Below are 17,028 nucleotides of genomic sequence, written 5' to 3' on the forward strand. Positions count from 1 at the left end.
TATTTATGTGTAGTCCCAAATAATGGATAACACATGATTGCATTACTGGTTTATGTGTTTACTACACTGCAGGTTTCATTGGTGTTTTGAGTATGCTCTTCCTCTTTATAAAGAACTACTACTTATTGTGAAATTGGGTGCCATGTTACAATACCAATCTGTTCTCTTGAGGGTATGAGGCGGCCATGTTAAGTAACTGACCCAAAGCATCTAGCTCTTCTGTTTACCCGAACAAAATTGCCTAAGAATGCTTTGTCACAACATATCCCTGTTATGATAATATATCCCTATGTGTGAAAAGATCTATAGCTGTGTATATGTAGGTCTTATCATGAACTGGGCCTGTTCTTAGAATCCAAGGTAAGCACTTCTTGTTGCAAACAGGCCCCTGAAAATAACACTAGAACCTAAAGCAAGAAATTCCTATCCTCTACCTAGAATGTCACAAAGAAGGCTATAGGGCTATAAAAGGGGGGTATAAGAGGGCTATAAATGATATTAGGTCTGTTGAAAAGATGTGTATTGTTTTCAGTGTCTTGTGACTGTAGGCTATTATTAATAAGATAGTATCATAGTATTATTAATAGTATATTATTATCTTCCTACTCATGATCCCTCATTAAAATAAAATGTTTCTATTGGTACTTCATAAAATTGTTGATATAATTTCAATTATAATCTGTTTTCCAAAACACAACTAAAATAAACAACCTATTTCAGGGAATGTAAATTATTTTCAGAATTTCAGAAATTGAAAAGGGAAAAGAGGAAGGAGAAAATGCTGGGCTGGTGTGAAGCGATAGCCCGTAACCCTCACAGACTCCCCAACAACACGAGGACACCCGAGATCCCAGGGGATTTGGCTGATGCCTCACAAACCTCCACACTGGTGAGTGGAAAGTTATTTTACCTCAAAATAGCTTGTATATAAACAGAATGCTAAGAAGGTGGATTCAGGATGATCTTCCAAGTAAATATTCTTGCTTTCAACAGTACTATGTTTGCATTTGTAGTATATTGTTCACATAGACTCAATTGAATTAGTAGATATGGATGAAATATTTTAATATCTCAATTAATTCAAATTAAACTGTTTCTGTTACATTGGAATTGTCCTTTAATTATGTTAGAGAGCTGAAAGAGATAGTCAAAATTCTTGGATTCTCGTCTACATAATAGAATTGAAGAGGGAAAATAATTTCAGAGATCACATAATTAGAGAGTCAAAATCATAATTTATTCTCATACTTTTTCTAAAACTATTGAAATAAAAGGATTAACAATTATTATTTGTGCTACTTTAGACTGAAATGATTTTAAAAATAATTTGAGGGCCAAATCAACTATGTAGTCTTTCATGTTTTATTTTAAGCTTTAAGTCTAAATGCTTAGCTTCAATTAACCACTATTTTTCAGTGATTAGAGAAAGGTAACTCATTAGCAAAAGGTATTTTACATATTCTTTATTTAGATTTTGGCTACAATAATATTGATTCTAATTAACACAAAGAAAATTCCATTAAATGTAAGAATGTTAATTATTGTTTTATAATTTTATTAGAATTTGAATACTTTTATTAGCACAATGGATTAATTAATGTATATATAATTAAGTATGAGAAAAATTCTTTAGTTTTTTTTATGTTTTAGGTTTATTTGACAATTTTTATTATTCTACCATCTTAGTCAGTTTGGGTTGGTATGCTAAAGTTTATACTTTGGTGACTTATAAACCAAAGAAATGTATTTCCCATTGTTCTGGGGACTGGAAAGATGATGACGTTGGTAGATTTGGATTTGGTGAGGACTTGCATTTCTGAATCATAAATGATCTCTTCTCTCTGTATCACTGGTAGTGGAAGGAACAAACGAGCTCCCTCAGACCTTGGCTGTAACAACACTGATCCTGTTTAAAAGGGGTTCATGTTCACACCCTAGTTACCCCCCAACAACTCCAACTTCTGTTATCATCACTGTGCGGTTTAATATTTCAGGATCTGAATTTTGAGAAAACACAGACATTCAGATCACAGCATTAAGATAAAAATATGATCCTTAGAAACCATTACTGAATGGATGTCAAGAGGAACAGTCTGGAAGAACAGATTCTCAGCTGACTAACCAGGCAGAGTGACTAGGATCTCCCTTAAATTTGATCATCTCAGATGTTTGGTGGAGGGATACAGGTACGGAGAGATGTGTACCACACTATTGGTTACTCAGACTCTGGAAAGAGATTCATTGAACTTATCACCTGCACTGCCTCATCTTACTCAAACCTGACCCCCTGTGTGAGTTATCGTTTTCAGTAAGACTGTTTGTCATGAGTTAACACCAATTAAACATGTATTAAAAGACATTTATAACTGGATTTTGACAACTGTCAGATAATAGCTAAATTATTTAAACAACAATCTTCTGCATTTTCATTAAAGTGACTTTCAATGCTTGATGTTTACTTCACAAAATCGTAGATTAAAACGGCTAGAAAATCTTAAGGAAACATTTGACCTGGCTTCCTGCCTGTGACTGGTATGGCGATATTAGTTTCATCTCACAGATATGTGTTATTGTTGCCTAGAGAAGTTAATTGACCACCGATATCTCCTAAATTATGAAAGGATTACCGGAATTGGGCTCTTCACATCAAGGCCTTTTGGCTACTTTTCTCATGATATTTTTCCTATTCAAATAATTTTAGTAGAAAGAAAAAGAAATCAAATAAACCAATCTAAATAAACCCAGTAGGTAAATGTAATACTGCACCGAAGGGATAACATCCAGTTCCTATAGCATATAACCATGAAATCTGTTTCTTAACATAGAAAAATAAAGCATTTCTCCCTCCTATCAAAACCTGATGCACAGTGGATATCTTTCCCTGGATGTTTATGCTGAAAATAAACGTCGTAAGAAAGAGGACTTCTTCCAGTTTTAGTACTACCTTCCTGAACATAGCATGGCCTCTTAGGGAACTGAGGAAAAGGGGGAGCCTGTGATGTACCCATGGGCTGTTATGGAGCAACCATGGCTGCGTGAGTATTTTTCTACCGTCCAAAGCCTCCTTTCACGGCCCAGTTAAACTTCAAGAAGAGCTGGTAAATGTCGTCTTATGTGGCTGGGAAAGGGAATGGAATTAGTGAGCTCCAGCTCATCTTTGCTACAGTGCACCTTTCTGGCCATCAGATATATAAAAATGAATGTCAGCCCCTAGACTGACAACTCGAATTTCTCTTTAATATTCAGTCAAAGCCCACGGTCTTTGGTTCAGCATTGTCCTCCTCAAATAACGTCAACAGTGGCGACAATGGCCATATTACCTGCAGTTTGGAACATGCTCCAGCCTATGCTCAGCATGCTCAATTTGAGGATGAGTATAGAATTATTTTAAGACATATATTTAAGGCTAATGTTCCTGTGGTGATGGCATTCTAGTGCTACAGTTTTCTGAAACCTTACTAAGGCTCTAATCTGTTTGGCTCCTGATAGTCCCTGTGGCTTGAAGGGCTCCTTCTTAGATGTCTTTCGCGTCCTCCTTCTTTGTGTTTCTCTCAAGTTGACACCATCCTGAAGCATAGGTAGAAGAACTGATCCTTAACCTTATCCTTATCCAAAGATACTTTATCCCCTTGAGATGTTGCCCTGGGTGATGTGTCTGGATCCTCTTCTATTTACCTTGAGTCACTCTATCAATTTTTCTTAAAATTCAACCTTTCTTGCTCAGGGCCTTCATCAATATGTTCCACTCACTGTCTTGGGTTTAGAAGAGGCTGGCCATTTTGATCATACATTTCATAGAATCTTCTGGATTCTTTCTATTCACCTGCATAGCTATGTGCACAATATCTGGTTAGTTCCTGAGCCTATGATTCTCTTGTAACTCTTCATAGAATGTAGCCCACAATAGTCAATATACATTACCAGAAATTGTTTTCCAGTGGATTTTGAATAGTATTACCAGCTTGTCAGATCTTGCATCTCCCTCCTAATTAAAATAACAGTTTTGCCAAGAATCTTGCCAAAATATCAACCCAATAGATTTTTTTAAACTCAGTTTCCTTGATACTCATTGCTCAGTCATTAAAGAAGTGGTGTATATTTTAGATGTTTGTTGTGATAACATAGGCTTTGGTTACAATATCAGTCTTTGGATAGTGTAAATGTTTAGGTACAGTCAGCAAAACAAAAACCATACCAGCATGTTTAACAGAGACTTACAATATGAAAAATAGGGGGCTGGGGATTTAGCTCAGCGGCAAAAGCGCCTGCCTGGCAAGCGCAAGGTCGTGAGTTCGGTTCCCGGTACCGGAGAAAAACCAAAAAAAAAAAAAGAAAAATTATTCAATCTGATATTGGAAGATTGCAAATTTCCAGAATACAAGTTGAGTAATTGTGAGAAATAACTATTACTTCAATGGGAGAATAAGAAAGGAGAAATTTGGGTTCTTAGAACCTACAAGACTTTTGAACTATGCCCCAGACCTCTGAGAAGGGCTTCCTGGAAGTTCAGAGAAGGGTCCTGTGAATCTAGGATACCCAAATGCATGCCCTTCACAGATCTGATCTTTTCAAGGGGAAGAGAAGGATGGTTCAATAATAACAGTTCAGGGAGTATGAGAAAAGTTTTGAAACTGGTCCCTACTTCCACTGATCTCCTACAAGTAAACATCACCAGGATGACACAAACAGATACAGGATGAACATGAGACAATGTTTCCTTCTGTCCTCTCATGGATGTCTGTAGTACTAACAATGGCAGAACCTAATCAGCAGGTTAATTGCAAAGGAGAAATCTGGTTTGAAATCTTCTCATTCTGGCATCTTAAGGAAAAATAAAAAAGAATGACTTTAGGGCTGGGAGATAACAGATTAGTAATTACTATGGAAAGTAGAGGATTGGAGCTTTAGCAAGTACACTCAGAAATTTTAAAGGTTTTTTGTTATTCAGGATTGCTTTTGTTCATGCGTCAGTCTGAATCAGGTAATTTGACTTCAGAAATTTATCAGAGAAGAGAAAGATTGTGTGTATCTGGTCATGAAGATAAATAGGTAGGTGCAGAAGTAACGTTCATCATTTGTATTCTGATACCACTGGTTAGAAATCAAGGATGAAAATAAATACATCTTTAAGAATGTTGGTGAATATAGTTTTCTTTAATGATCTGTAGGGAAGGTTAGTGGGTTCAGTCAGCCTCTATCACAAATGCATTCTTTCCTTGGGAACTAGTCTTTTTGATCTGCATTTGATTTTTGTAACCATACTTTTATTATGATTATTCTGCTCTGATCCAGAATATTTGAAGCTTTCTAATACATATTATACCCTATCTAAAAAATTACAATAATGATCGTGGCTGATTATTATGTTCTAGGCATTTTCTGAGCATTTTACAGATATTCTTATTTTTAATATGTATAAAACTCTGGTGAGGTTGGTATGATCACTATCCCTGTCTTATAAATAAAGCAACTGAGATACAGAGAAATTTAAACACCTACCCAAGTTGATTTGGGTAATAATGATGAAGCTAGGGTGTTAGCAATCCAAGCAATCTACAGTGGGAAGGCCACTCTCTCATGTCAGAGTTAGGCTGGGAGAGAGGGAATACAGTCATTATTTAATTTGTAAACATTAGGTCACAAACAAAGGATATCAATGAGACAGTAATTCATTACAGCGTGGAATAGAGACAAATGGGATCTTTCCTTTATAATCTGTTGTCTGTGTGTGCCTAGCGGGTGACTCTGTGCTCTGCATTGATTGACATATGGTTATAAACAGTTTAACTGTCATTTTCACCAGGAATGGTCAGTAACAGACAGAAAAGAACAAATGTAACTCTTTTGATCTATGAGGCAATTCACACTATCTGTTTTTTAAGTTCAGAAGATACTTACTGAACTTAAAGTCTTTCAAAACAAATAAGAACCTTGAGGGTTTTGGGAGATGATGCTTATGAAGTAAATGTCTTCGCAAGTGTAACCTATGTGGGAGGCCATATCTCGTCTTGTTTGACAGGGCAAGGAAGAAACCCCTCCTTTGAATTTATTGTAATGCAAATTTACTTGTTTAAAAAAGAAGTAGAAACACCTGATATCGACTATACCCTTAAGCAATTGACTGAATCAAATCAGAGTTCCAATATTAAATTCAAAATGAGACCAAAGGAGATCGAAGGAATTGGGAATAAGAAGGTGAATGACTATGAGGATCAGAGCGGAAAAAATCTATGGAAGTCAAAATAGGAAGATTAAAAAATGTCATTTTAGATGGTCAGCAATGACTCCAGAGGAAATTACTCTCCATAATCAATGATGATTCTTTGAGGCTATAAATAGAGAACAAAGTGTCACTGTATGTGCTTAAAAGAGGTGACTTTCTACTTCAAATATGTCATCGGCTCGGAGTGTGTTTTCTAGCCTCCTCTCAACAGGTGCTCCTTGTAACCTTGCAAAAAGGTTATCTCTCTGTTAAACTCATAAGAAGTTGAAAATATTTAGTCAAAAATGTGTTTAGTACACTTAACTTACAGAACATCATACCATAGCAGCACGTCCGCAGTACAGTATTCTTTTTTGCTTTGGTGGTCGCATCACACACTGGGAGCTGCAGCTCAGTGACCACAATATTCGCCAAAGAACACACCAGGACTGGGAGTGTTGTTCAGTGGCAGAGCACTTGCCTAGCATGTGTGAGGCTCTGAGTTCAATCCCCAGTATTGCTAGACACACACACACACACACACACACACACACACACGTGAGCATACACACACACACAGGAAAACAATACCGCATATCATAACTTAAGATAAAAATTCCAAACTTCATATCTAGTTTTCACTAATACCATTTTAAAGTTGAAAGATTTTAAATGGAGTCTCCAAGGCCAGAGACCTTCCATATGAGGTCCAGGGTGCCCTTCTTGCTGCACCAGAAAAGAATAAAGAAAACAGTCTAGATAGGAAAACTCTCAAGAAGAAATGTGCAGTGACCAAACAGTTCAATCGAAACCAACCATCCTCCTGTACAAGGGTTAACAAATATAAGAACGGACAAGAAAGTGATGCTTATTATCTAAATTAAAGAGATGATTATGAGGGTCACCTATATATTGTTAGTGAATCTAGGTCAACACTCTCTGTCCCCCACATCCATCCATGGTCAGCTCATTCCCTTGGGACCTGACATTGACAACTCTGACCAGAGTTAGTCCCTCCCCTAGAAGCTTCACCCCAGCTGCTCCTGGCCAATGATTCTCTGTGTCAATCCTGATTTTCTTTTTCTTTGAACTCCTATTTTTCTGAAACTACTGATATAAGTGTGAACTTTTTTTTTCTCTTTCTCCACATGAGGGTATATGATGAGAAAAGGATCTATTTTGTTTACCTCTTTATCCTAACTGTTTGGAACATAATAAGAATTCAATAAAACTTATGTAGTGGATAAACAGCTTGAGCAGAGAGCGGTACCTGAGCAAAAGTAAGATTGTTTTCTGTTGAAAAAGCTCTATTAAGTTTAATATCTCGGGGCTGGGGATTTAGCTCAGCGGCAAAAGCGCCTGCCTGGCAAGCGCAAGGTCGTGAGTTCGGTTCCTGGTACCGGAGAAAGACCAAAACCAAAAAAAAAAAAAAAAGTTTAATATCTCATATTTTCAATCCCTTATTATTATAAATACCATCTGCCTTAAAATATGGAAGAACTAATCTTAAAGATCAAACAATTCTGAGGTGGTTCCTATGATCAAAATACATAAAGTTTTAGAAACTAAAGTCATGATTATAGAAATTACTTTCATTATAATAAGTTTCTGCCTTCAATAAGACTCAAAATATTGCAGATGGTTTTCTCAGTGAATAAGATAATCAAATATAAATTTGTTCTTTCAAAGAAATCACATTTACTAACTAATATATACCAATGTCACCTTCCTCACTGTATTCCCAATTATTTGTATCTTCTACTTTTAGTCTATTACAAGACTAAAGGAAATCACAGGGTTATTCTAAGATATAGATTTGTCTGAAAATGAGAGAGAGCGAGAGAGAGAGCGAGAGAGAGAGAGAGAGAAAGAGAGAGAGAAATTAAAAGTGGAAGAGCATATACACTAAATTTCTCATTTGGCATATTGATTTATTTTCAGTAGAGTCACCCATATTTCTTATAGTCTTTTAACAAGTAGACCAGTTGACTTCTGCATGGTGCCATTTTTACATTCTGAAAATATATTAGGTCAAGATAGACAGAGTACCCAATTGTATTTTTAACTGCATTTTTAACCACATTATTCTTTCTCCTTTTAATTGTTATTTAATCATGCATCACTTATTGTTTCCCTCGCTATTGCAAAGTCTTTATTATTGCCCAAGGCAAGGGTGAATGAAATTTAAATTTTTAGTAGAATAGCTATCCAAAACAAATGAGGAAAATTAAACAAAAGGCATGATGCTTTTCAAGAGCTTTGATTTTGGTTAAGAAAGTAAAATTGCTAAAAATACACCCCAATGGTTGTTATGGAAACAGATTGAATAGGAGAATGCAAAAAGAAGATGGATGCTTCAAATATCACACCATGAAGAAAAATTACATTCACAGTGCAGCTTGAAGTAGTGTATTAACTTTAATTATATAGTTACTGAACAATGTCAAAACATGATTATTCACAATAGTAATAATTGATCTAAAATGTTTCTTACATGAAGAAGTCTTTTCCTCTAAGGAGGAACGTCATGAGATCACATTCACAGCTGCTCTTTAGCAAAATGTGCCATGTCTGTCTGCTTAACTTTGGTATAAATTAAATTGTGAACATCTGAGAGAGATGCTTAATTCTTAAAAGTTATTCCTACTATCTGTATACTATTTAGGACACACTTGTTTCTAAAAATTTCACCTTCTCAGGAACAATGGGCAGAACTGTTCACAGAGAAGGAGAAGCTCATATACGTGTGGAATTGAGATACCATCGTTTTCCTCACTCACAGATGATACTGTTGGCAAAGATTTCTTCATTGCCCTTGATCTTTTGAGCATATTGTTATACTTTCTATAAAGGGACAAGTGAGGGCAAATTGACTTGATATTTGTCCAGCTATCCTGGTTTTGCCTCAGAATGAAAATCATAGCTGGAAATAAAATGGAACTGGTAAAAATATAACAAGGTTTCAGAGCTCTTTCTATGTCACATTCTTCTTATTCAAAAAAGAAGTGAGATAAAAATTATAATTATCAGATAATTGTATATCTCCAAGAAAATATTTAATAATGCAATAACAGTATTTTAAATATGCTAGGCTAAAGACTTTAGAAACCTATCTTGAAACTTCACAGTAAGTTTCAAGTAGGTATTGCTATCTTATTAGGCAGACAGGGAATTTAATGCTCATTAAGATCAGAAAAGTGGTAGGATGTGAATTCAGAATCTTAAATCTTTCCAGTCTTCTGTGCTTTTCCATAGAGAATAATATGTTTATATAAGTAATTGACAGGCAGCTACATAAAATAGCATGATGGTTCTTAACCTGGAAAACCTACTGTGATGTTTCACCATCTACAATCTATTACCATCATAAGCCCATTATCAACCACTGTTAAAAACTACACTGTCTAAAATACAGACTTGCTTGCATCCAGTGCTGTACATTGTTAAGTTGCAATCTGGAGCTCCAGAGCTGTCTGTTATCATAAAACAAAACAAGGGTGAATAAATAACCAAGGAAATGAATGACTGAAGACATTCTCGTTTGAAAATATTTAGATCACAGCAACCACCCAGGTTGAAAGCATCTTCATTTATTCATTCAACTATTCTTTATTAAGATTTAGTTATATGCCAAACACTGTTACTACATAACAAATATACTGTTTAAGCACACATACACACACACACACACACACACACACACACACACATCCACACACACATCCACATCCACACACAGGCACACACACACAGTCCTTATTGTCTAAGACAGTGAAGAAAACAAATCAATCAATAGATTAAGGGTAAAGTGTGGAGTAAACAAAGGATGTTAGAAGACCCTTTATATAGATAACTAAGTCAGCTGTGGGGGTTAAAGTGCTTCCCAAATACCAGTGAAATTTGTTGACATAAGAGATGATTGTAAGGAGAGGGGGAAGGGGCCTCCTGTGGCTTTACATGAACCATCTATCATGTACAAATTGAACTTCTGTACTGCTATTTTGTTTATTCTGAAAGACATCATACCCATTCAGTGTAGTTAAAAGTAAAAGAAATCATCTTCTGGAAGGGTTTGAGACATACACTTAAAGGAATACAGGTTTTACTTTCTACAGATATTTTATGGAATTTATTCAGTCTTCACTTTCAATTTATAGCCCTATAAATACAGCTGGCAGGAAAACTTCTAAAAATGTATTTATTCCATTGAGGGATCAGTGGGGTCATCCCAGCTAAATACTGACAGGGAACTAGGTATCAAAACACTATGTTGGGAAGGAAATAAATACATATAAGCATATTTGTATTTGCTCCCTTGACAAAACAAAGTGAGAGAGTAAAAATAAAAGTTAATATTGTGAAAAATTGTCTGATACTCTATATCAAGAGCACTTTACGTGTTAATAACTCATTTAATCTTCTCTGCCACATTTTGAGAAATGCACAGAATCTCCATTTGGTTGAAGAAAGAGGTAAGGTACCAAAGTTTACCTTGCTAGTAGCTTTGATTTCAGAGTGTATATTCTAAGACACACTTCTATGCAATGGGGAATATGATCAGAAAAGGATAAAAATATTGACTTTATTAAACTGTTTAATTCAGATTCATACTTAGCTAATACTTGTTAACCACGAATGCACACACTTATATACAATGTTCCCTATAGACATATCTATCATAGATATATATTTCTCAAAAAAGATATTGTATTACCCATTTCACAGATAAGAAACTTAGGTTTTCAGATAATTACTTACATACTGAATATGAGAGGTATGTAGAGATAAGTTTCAGATAGATATATATAGATGATATCACTGGCCAATTATCCTCAAGGATGCTCCATTTCTGGAGGAAGGAGTAAAGTTGTTTGACAGATTTTCTTTTTAGGCTTAATTTATTTTAAGTATTAGCACTATCATCCAACAAAATATCTTTTCAACACATGAAGCCAATTCCTTAGGTTAAAACCAAAGCTCACATTTTAGTTGATGGCTCGTTAAATTATTTTTAATATCAGCATAGTAATTTTCAACAATAATTATTAGGTTAAATTAGTCTATGAGTGCAGCTCTGTGATTCCCTATTAAGAAACCGGCAACTCAGCCACAGATACAGAAATTTAAATACCTGGTTTCTTTGTGGCTGAGGCAGCCTACAGGAATAAAATTTAATTTAACAACCCAGTAATTCTTTAAAGATAAAAAATGAAATAGCTTTCACACTGCAGTTACAAATTTGTCAACTTCCACAGACACACTGTAGTACCAACTTAATTTTATTACATAGATTTTCATCAGACGGCAAACAAAAATTGGTTGTCTTGCTTTCATGGGTTGAGTAGTTTCACTTATGTGAAATACACAAACAAGCAGGGTTCAGTGGGCATAACATTGCTGATGTTGCTACGGCCTCTCGGTGATGGGGACGACATTAACAAATTAGTGCATCTATATGTTTGACTGTATTATAAACGCCTGGACCCATATCAGTAGCTATATTTTCTGAACAAGCACATCTTTTGTTGTGTTTTGCTTCTGTGCACCTGCAGATACTGTGCTTTAACAACTTGAAGCTTAGTGGCAGCTGTGTGGAGCAAGTCTGTTAGCTCCAGTTTTCCAATCACATGTACTCACTGCCTGTCTTTGTGTAACATTTTGGTGAATATTGCAAACTTTTTTCATTATTGTATATGTTATATTGATCTGTGATTGGTAATCTTTGATGTTACTTTTATAGGTGTTTTGGGTGCCACAAATGATGTTCCTCTAAAATACAAAAGTTAACTGATAAATGTTGCACATACTCTGACTGCTCCGTCAACCATGCTCCAATCATTCCCCTGTCTCTCTCTTCCCTTAAGTTCTTTCCATCCCCTAAAATACAATATCGAAATTAGGCCAGTTAATAACCCCACAGTGTCCTCTAAGTGGTCCAAGGAAAGGAATAGTCACATGTCTCTCACTTTAAAACAAAAGTTAGAAACGATGAACCCTAACTAAGAAGGCAAAAGCTGAGATAACCAAAAGCTAGGCCTTCCAAATCAGTCATCCAGTTCTAGAATGAAAAGAAAAATTCTTGAAGAAAATTGGATGTGCTGCTCCAGTGAACACCCAGATTATAAAGTGAAACAACCTTATTGCTGATGTGGAACCTCAAACCAGCGAATACATTTTCTTACATCCAAAGCAGAGTCCATAAAAAGGCTCCTGAGTTCTGTGAAGACTTAACAAAGGAAGGAAACTGCAGAAGAAAAGCTTGAAGAGGTTGCGTCAGGAAGTGAAGGAAAGAAGTCATCTCTGCAACATAAAGTGTGAAGTGAAGCAGCACGTGCCCATGTAAAAGCTGCAGCAAGTTATCCTGGAAATATAACTAAGATCACTTATGAAGGTGGCTACACTACACAACTGATTTTCAATATAGCTGAAACAGCCTTCTATTGGATGAAGAAGCCAACTGGAACTTTCGTGCCAAGAAATGAAAGTCAGTACCTGCCTGCAAAGCTGCAAAGAACGGGTAGCTCTCCTGTTAGGGGCTAGGGCAGCTGGTGACTTTAAGTTGAAGTCAGTGCTCCTCTACTGTTTCAAAAGTGCTAGAATCTGGTATACTAAATCAGTTTTGCCTGTGCACTGTAAATGGGATAATAAAGTCTGATGAGAGCACATCTTTTTATAACATGATTTAATGAATATTTTAAACTCACTGTTAAGACAAAGAAAAAAAAAAACCCATCCAAAATGTTGCTGCTCTTCAGCAACGCACCAGGTCATCTAAGAGCTCTGATGGAAACATATGGCATTAATGTTTTTTTTTGCCTACTAACATAATATCCGCTCTGCAGCCCACAGATCAATAAGTACTTTCAACTGTCAAATCTTGTTTAAGAAATATGTTTCGTAAGGCTATAGCTGCCAAAGAAAGTAATGTCTTTGATGGATCTTGGAAAAATAAGTTGAAAACTTTCTGAAAAAGTTTCACCATTCTAGGGGCCATTAAAAATGTTTGTAACTCCCACAAGAAGGTCAAAATGTCAACATTAAGAGGAGTTTGAAAGAAGTTGATTAAGCCCCATGAATGACTTTGAAGACCTGAATACTTAAGCAGAGGGGAATCTCAAATGTGGTAAAAACATTAACAGAACTTGAGTTAGAAGTTGAGCCCAAAGATGCAACTAAATTACTGTTTAATGACAAAACTTTAATGAATGAGGAGTTACTTACAGAAGAACAAAGAAAGTAGTTCTGTTAGATTAAATCTCCTGGTGAAGATGCTTTGAACATTGTTGGAATGACAACGTAGGATTTAGAATATGACATAAACTCAATGGATAAAGCAGCGGCAACATTCAAAAGGACTGGCTGCAATACTGAAATAAGTTCTACTGTGGGTAACATGTTGTCAAAGTCACTGCATGCTAGAGAAGTTCTTCGTGAAAGAAAGACTCCTTTGATGAGTAACCTTCACTTTTGTCCTAGTTTAAGAAATTGACACTATCATCCAAACCTTTAGCTATGCCCATATGGAAGAGTCAGAAGCTATCTGCATCCAGGCGGGATCTCCACTAGCAAAATGATTGGAACTCGATAGAGGACAGCTGGCATTCAGTACTTTTAGCATTGAATCATTTTAAAATAAGATATGGGCATTATTCTATTAGACAAGTACTGTTACACATTTAACTGACTAAAGTACAGCATACACCAAGAAGTCAAAATATTCATATGACTCATTCTACTGAACTATCTGACACTTTGCTGTGGGCTGGAACTAACCTGAAGTATCTCCAAGGTATATTTGCCATACTTTATGATTAGGCTTCACACTTACTGGCTTATATTAATTTATTTTTAAAAATGACTGTTTTTAGAGTACTTTCTGATTTATAGCAATATTGAGCAGAAGGTACAGAAAATTCTCCTGTAACTCTGGCCCCCACACAGTTATAAACACCTATTTAATCAACATCCCCTACCACAGTGGCACATCCGTTAGAATTTATGAATTTGCATTGACACATTGTACTTACCCAAAGTCCATAGTTTACATTAGAGTTCATCTTTCATGTTGTACAGTCAGTGGGTTTTGATAAATGTATGTATGTTTCCACTATGATACCATCACACAGAATAGTTTTATTGCCCTAAAAATCTGCTGTGGCTATTCAGCCCTCCCTCACCTACAGTCCTTGGATATTAATTCTTTTTACCAAAACATAAATTTGTCAAAAGACATTTAAGAAAGTACACTCTTTCACCTTGATTTAATGCAACATGTTTGCCAGTCTTTGGACTAACATATTGATTTTGAAGTACAGAATTAAATGCAGAGCAGAGAATTTTTTTAAATCTGCCTGTCCAAAAATGGTTTTCCCCCAGATTTACTGAGGTATACTTAACCAAAAAATTATATATATTTAAGGTGTGCACTGTGATGTTTTGATTATAGAATGATTGCAGAATGATTACACAATCAAGATAATTAACATATCCATTTCACACAGTTACAATTTTGTGGGTGTGTATGGTAGAAACATGTAAAATCAACTTTCTCAACAAATTGCACATATATAGCACTGTTAATTCTCGTCACCATGCTGTACATCAGATATACACAAAGATGATATTCTCAATTCTATGTCTACCATTAGCTAAAGGTTTTTTAAGGACTAATAAAATAACTCAGCTACAAAAATCACATGTAACCTTATCATTTACATGACATGAGCAGAATAGGCAAATTTATAGCAATTAAAGTTGCTTATGGGGCTGGGGATATAGCTCAGTGGCACAGCACCTACCTGGCAAGTGTGAAGTCATGAGTTCAATTCCTGGTACCAAAAAAAAAAAATTTGTTTAGTAATTTCCAAGCTAGATGGGATTAGTCTGAGTTTAATACGATGGCTTTTAATATTGGTATTTATTTAAGTACTGTGTGATCTTTTATTGTCTTGTTTCCTCAATTTAAAAAGAGCTCTTCTGCTTTATATTTGTGTGACTATGGAGTAATGAGGATCCGAATGTTTAAATGACTTCACCAACTCTAATAGTACTGGATCCTAAAACTGCTCTTAATTGTAATCCCCCAAAATGCAATTATCAAACCATTATAGAGAATTAAAAAAAATAAAAAATAGAAATAATTCATAACTTCACTAAGCAACATGGTGGGAATCCACCAATGACTGTTATATTGCATATTCTTGTCTTCAAATTAGTTGTTTAGATCATCAGATATAAGCATGCAAAGTTAGTCAAAAAAAATTTAAGTATTAACTGTTCCTTTCATGTTCCCCTCATTTATGTGGAGAGGAAGCTTTTTGGAAGATATTGGATGGCGCTATAATTATGAGTGAATTCAGAGTTAAATGTGCTGTTTGGGAATGGGGACTGTTTAGCAGAGGTGTGTCACTGGGGCATGAATTTGGAGGGTATAACTCCTCCTCGTTATTCCATTCGTACTCAGCTTCCTGGTTGCTGTGAGGTAAGTAGCTTTTCTCCACCATGTCTTTCCACTGTGATGTCTTTGCCTTGCAGCCTGCTAGCCAGCCTGAGTCACCTGAACTGTGAGCTAAATTAAACCTCTCTTCCTTATGTTGTGGGTGTTGGGTATTCTCTATATTTCTTCTTTCTTTCTGTGTGTGTGTAACCCTGTCATCAAGCAACCTCTCTGCTTTTTACTGTCATGGACTCACTTGGTATTCCTGTTCTGTGTGCAGCACACATTCCTTTGCTGATAAGCATTGCTTCTACAATTTTGTTAGTTTTGGTCGAAGGGCCTCTTTCTGTATTTTTTGTGTACTTCAAAGACAGGACTTCAGTCTTACAGGAGGAAAACAGGCCTATTTTAAACAAGGCCTGAAGTACAAGGTAAAGAAACAAATATATATATCAGAAACAAATATATATATCAGAAAAAATTATAACTATCATATAGATAGAGCTTTGAAGATAAAGCATATCCTTTCAGTTACATAGAAACTTATCACTAGAAACATTCCAGAGGGCTTCACAGTAATTCTTGGTAGTAGAAAAAGAAATAGATATGTGACCCATTCTTGCCTAAGACATGTTGCCCTCATCAGCCAAGACTACAAGGAACTAGGGCAAGCTGAGTCCAGTTCATTTCTAATTTTTTCACCTAAGAGATAATTTTTATGTTATCTCCCCCACCTACTGATAGAGAAGCTGAGATGAGGACAGATCAGGAAATTTTCCTGTTACTGAGTCACGTAATGATAAAGACAGCAAAGTTGGCCAGGGATATAGCTCAGTGGCTCAAGTGCTTGCCAGGCAAGTGCAAGGTCCTGAGTTCGATTTCCAGTATCAAAAAAAAAAAAAAAAAAAAAAACCACATCAGAGAAAACTATATTTAATCATGTTATATTATAGTTTTTTAAAGTAACTATATGTACTTATGTAAGTCAGGTTTCCACTACGGGAACACAATATCTGATGTACAAAGGCACACATTAAAGAAGGAAAGGTTTATTTTGACTCACATTTCATTGCTACTCGGCAGGCTCCATTGAGTCTATTCTGTGGCGTGGCAGAAAGGTCACCATGCAAAGGTGTTTCTACATATTAATTATAAGTGGTGATAGTAATAACGTTATCTAGCTATTACAATGAAATTTATTTGCTAGAAATATAACTAATAAAAATATTTTTGTACATCCATCGCAAACTCATAGGTCAACCTATCCAGAAAACTTCACTGATCTGAGTATATGCTCATGAGGACGAATTATAACTCTACAGAGACTGGATTTAGATCCCATATATGAAAAAAAGCTTTATTATCTTATAATACAAATTGAGCAAGCAAA

The 17,028-nt window shown here is 35.6% G+C and overlaps 1 protein-coding gene across 2 annotated transcripts in view; it reads left to right on the plus strand.

Moving 5' to 3' along the window:
* Positions 1-746: 746 nt before the first annotated feature.
* Positions 747-17,028, plus strand: part of March1 (membrane-associated ring finger (C3HC4) 1, E3 ubiquitin protein ligase) — a 297,696-nt gene continuing 281,414 nt past the window's right edge. For both annotated transcript variants that reach the window (XM_013513527.1, XM_005373590.2), the window contains exon 1: positions 747-889. In XM_013513527.1, the coding sequence (XP_013368981.1) occupies positions 779-889 (111 nt within the window). In that variant the 5' untranslated portion in view covers positions 747-778. The remainder of the gene's footprint in view (positions 890-17,028) is intronic.

The sequence above is a fragment of the Chinchilla lanigera genome, unplaced genomic scaffold (assembly GCF_000276665.1).
Source record: "Chinchilla lanigera isolate Chin_1 unplaced genomic scaffold, ChiLan1.0 scaffold00002, whole genome shotgun sequence".
NCBI classification, from domain to species: Eukaryota; Metazoa; Chordata; class Mammalia; order Rodentia; family Chinchillidae; genus Chinchilla; species Chinchilla lanigera.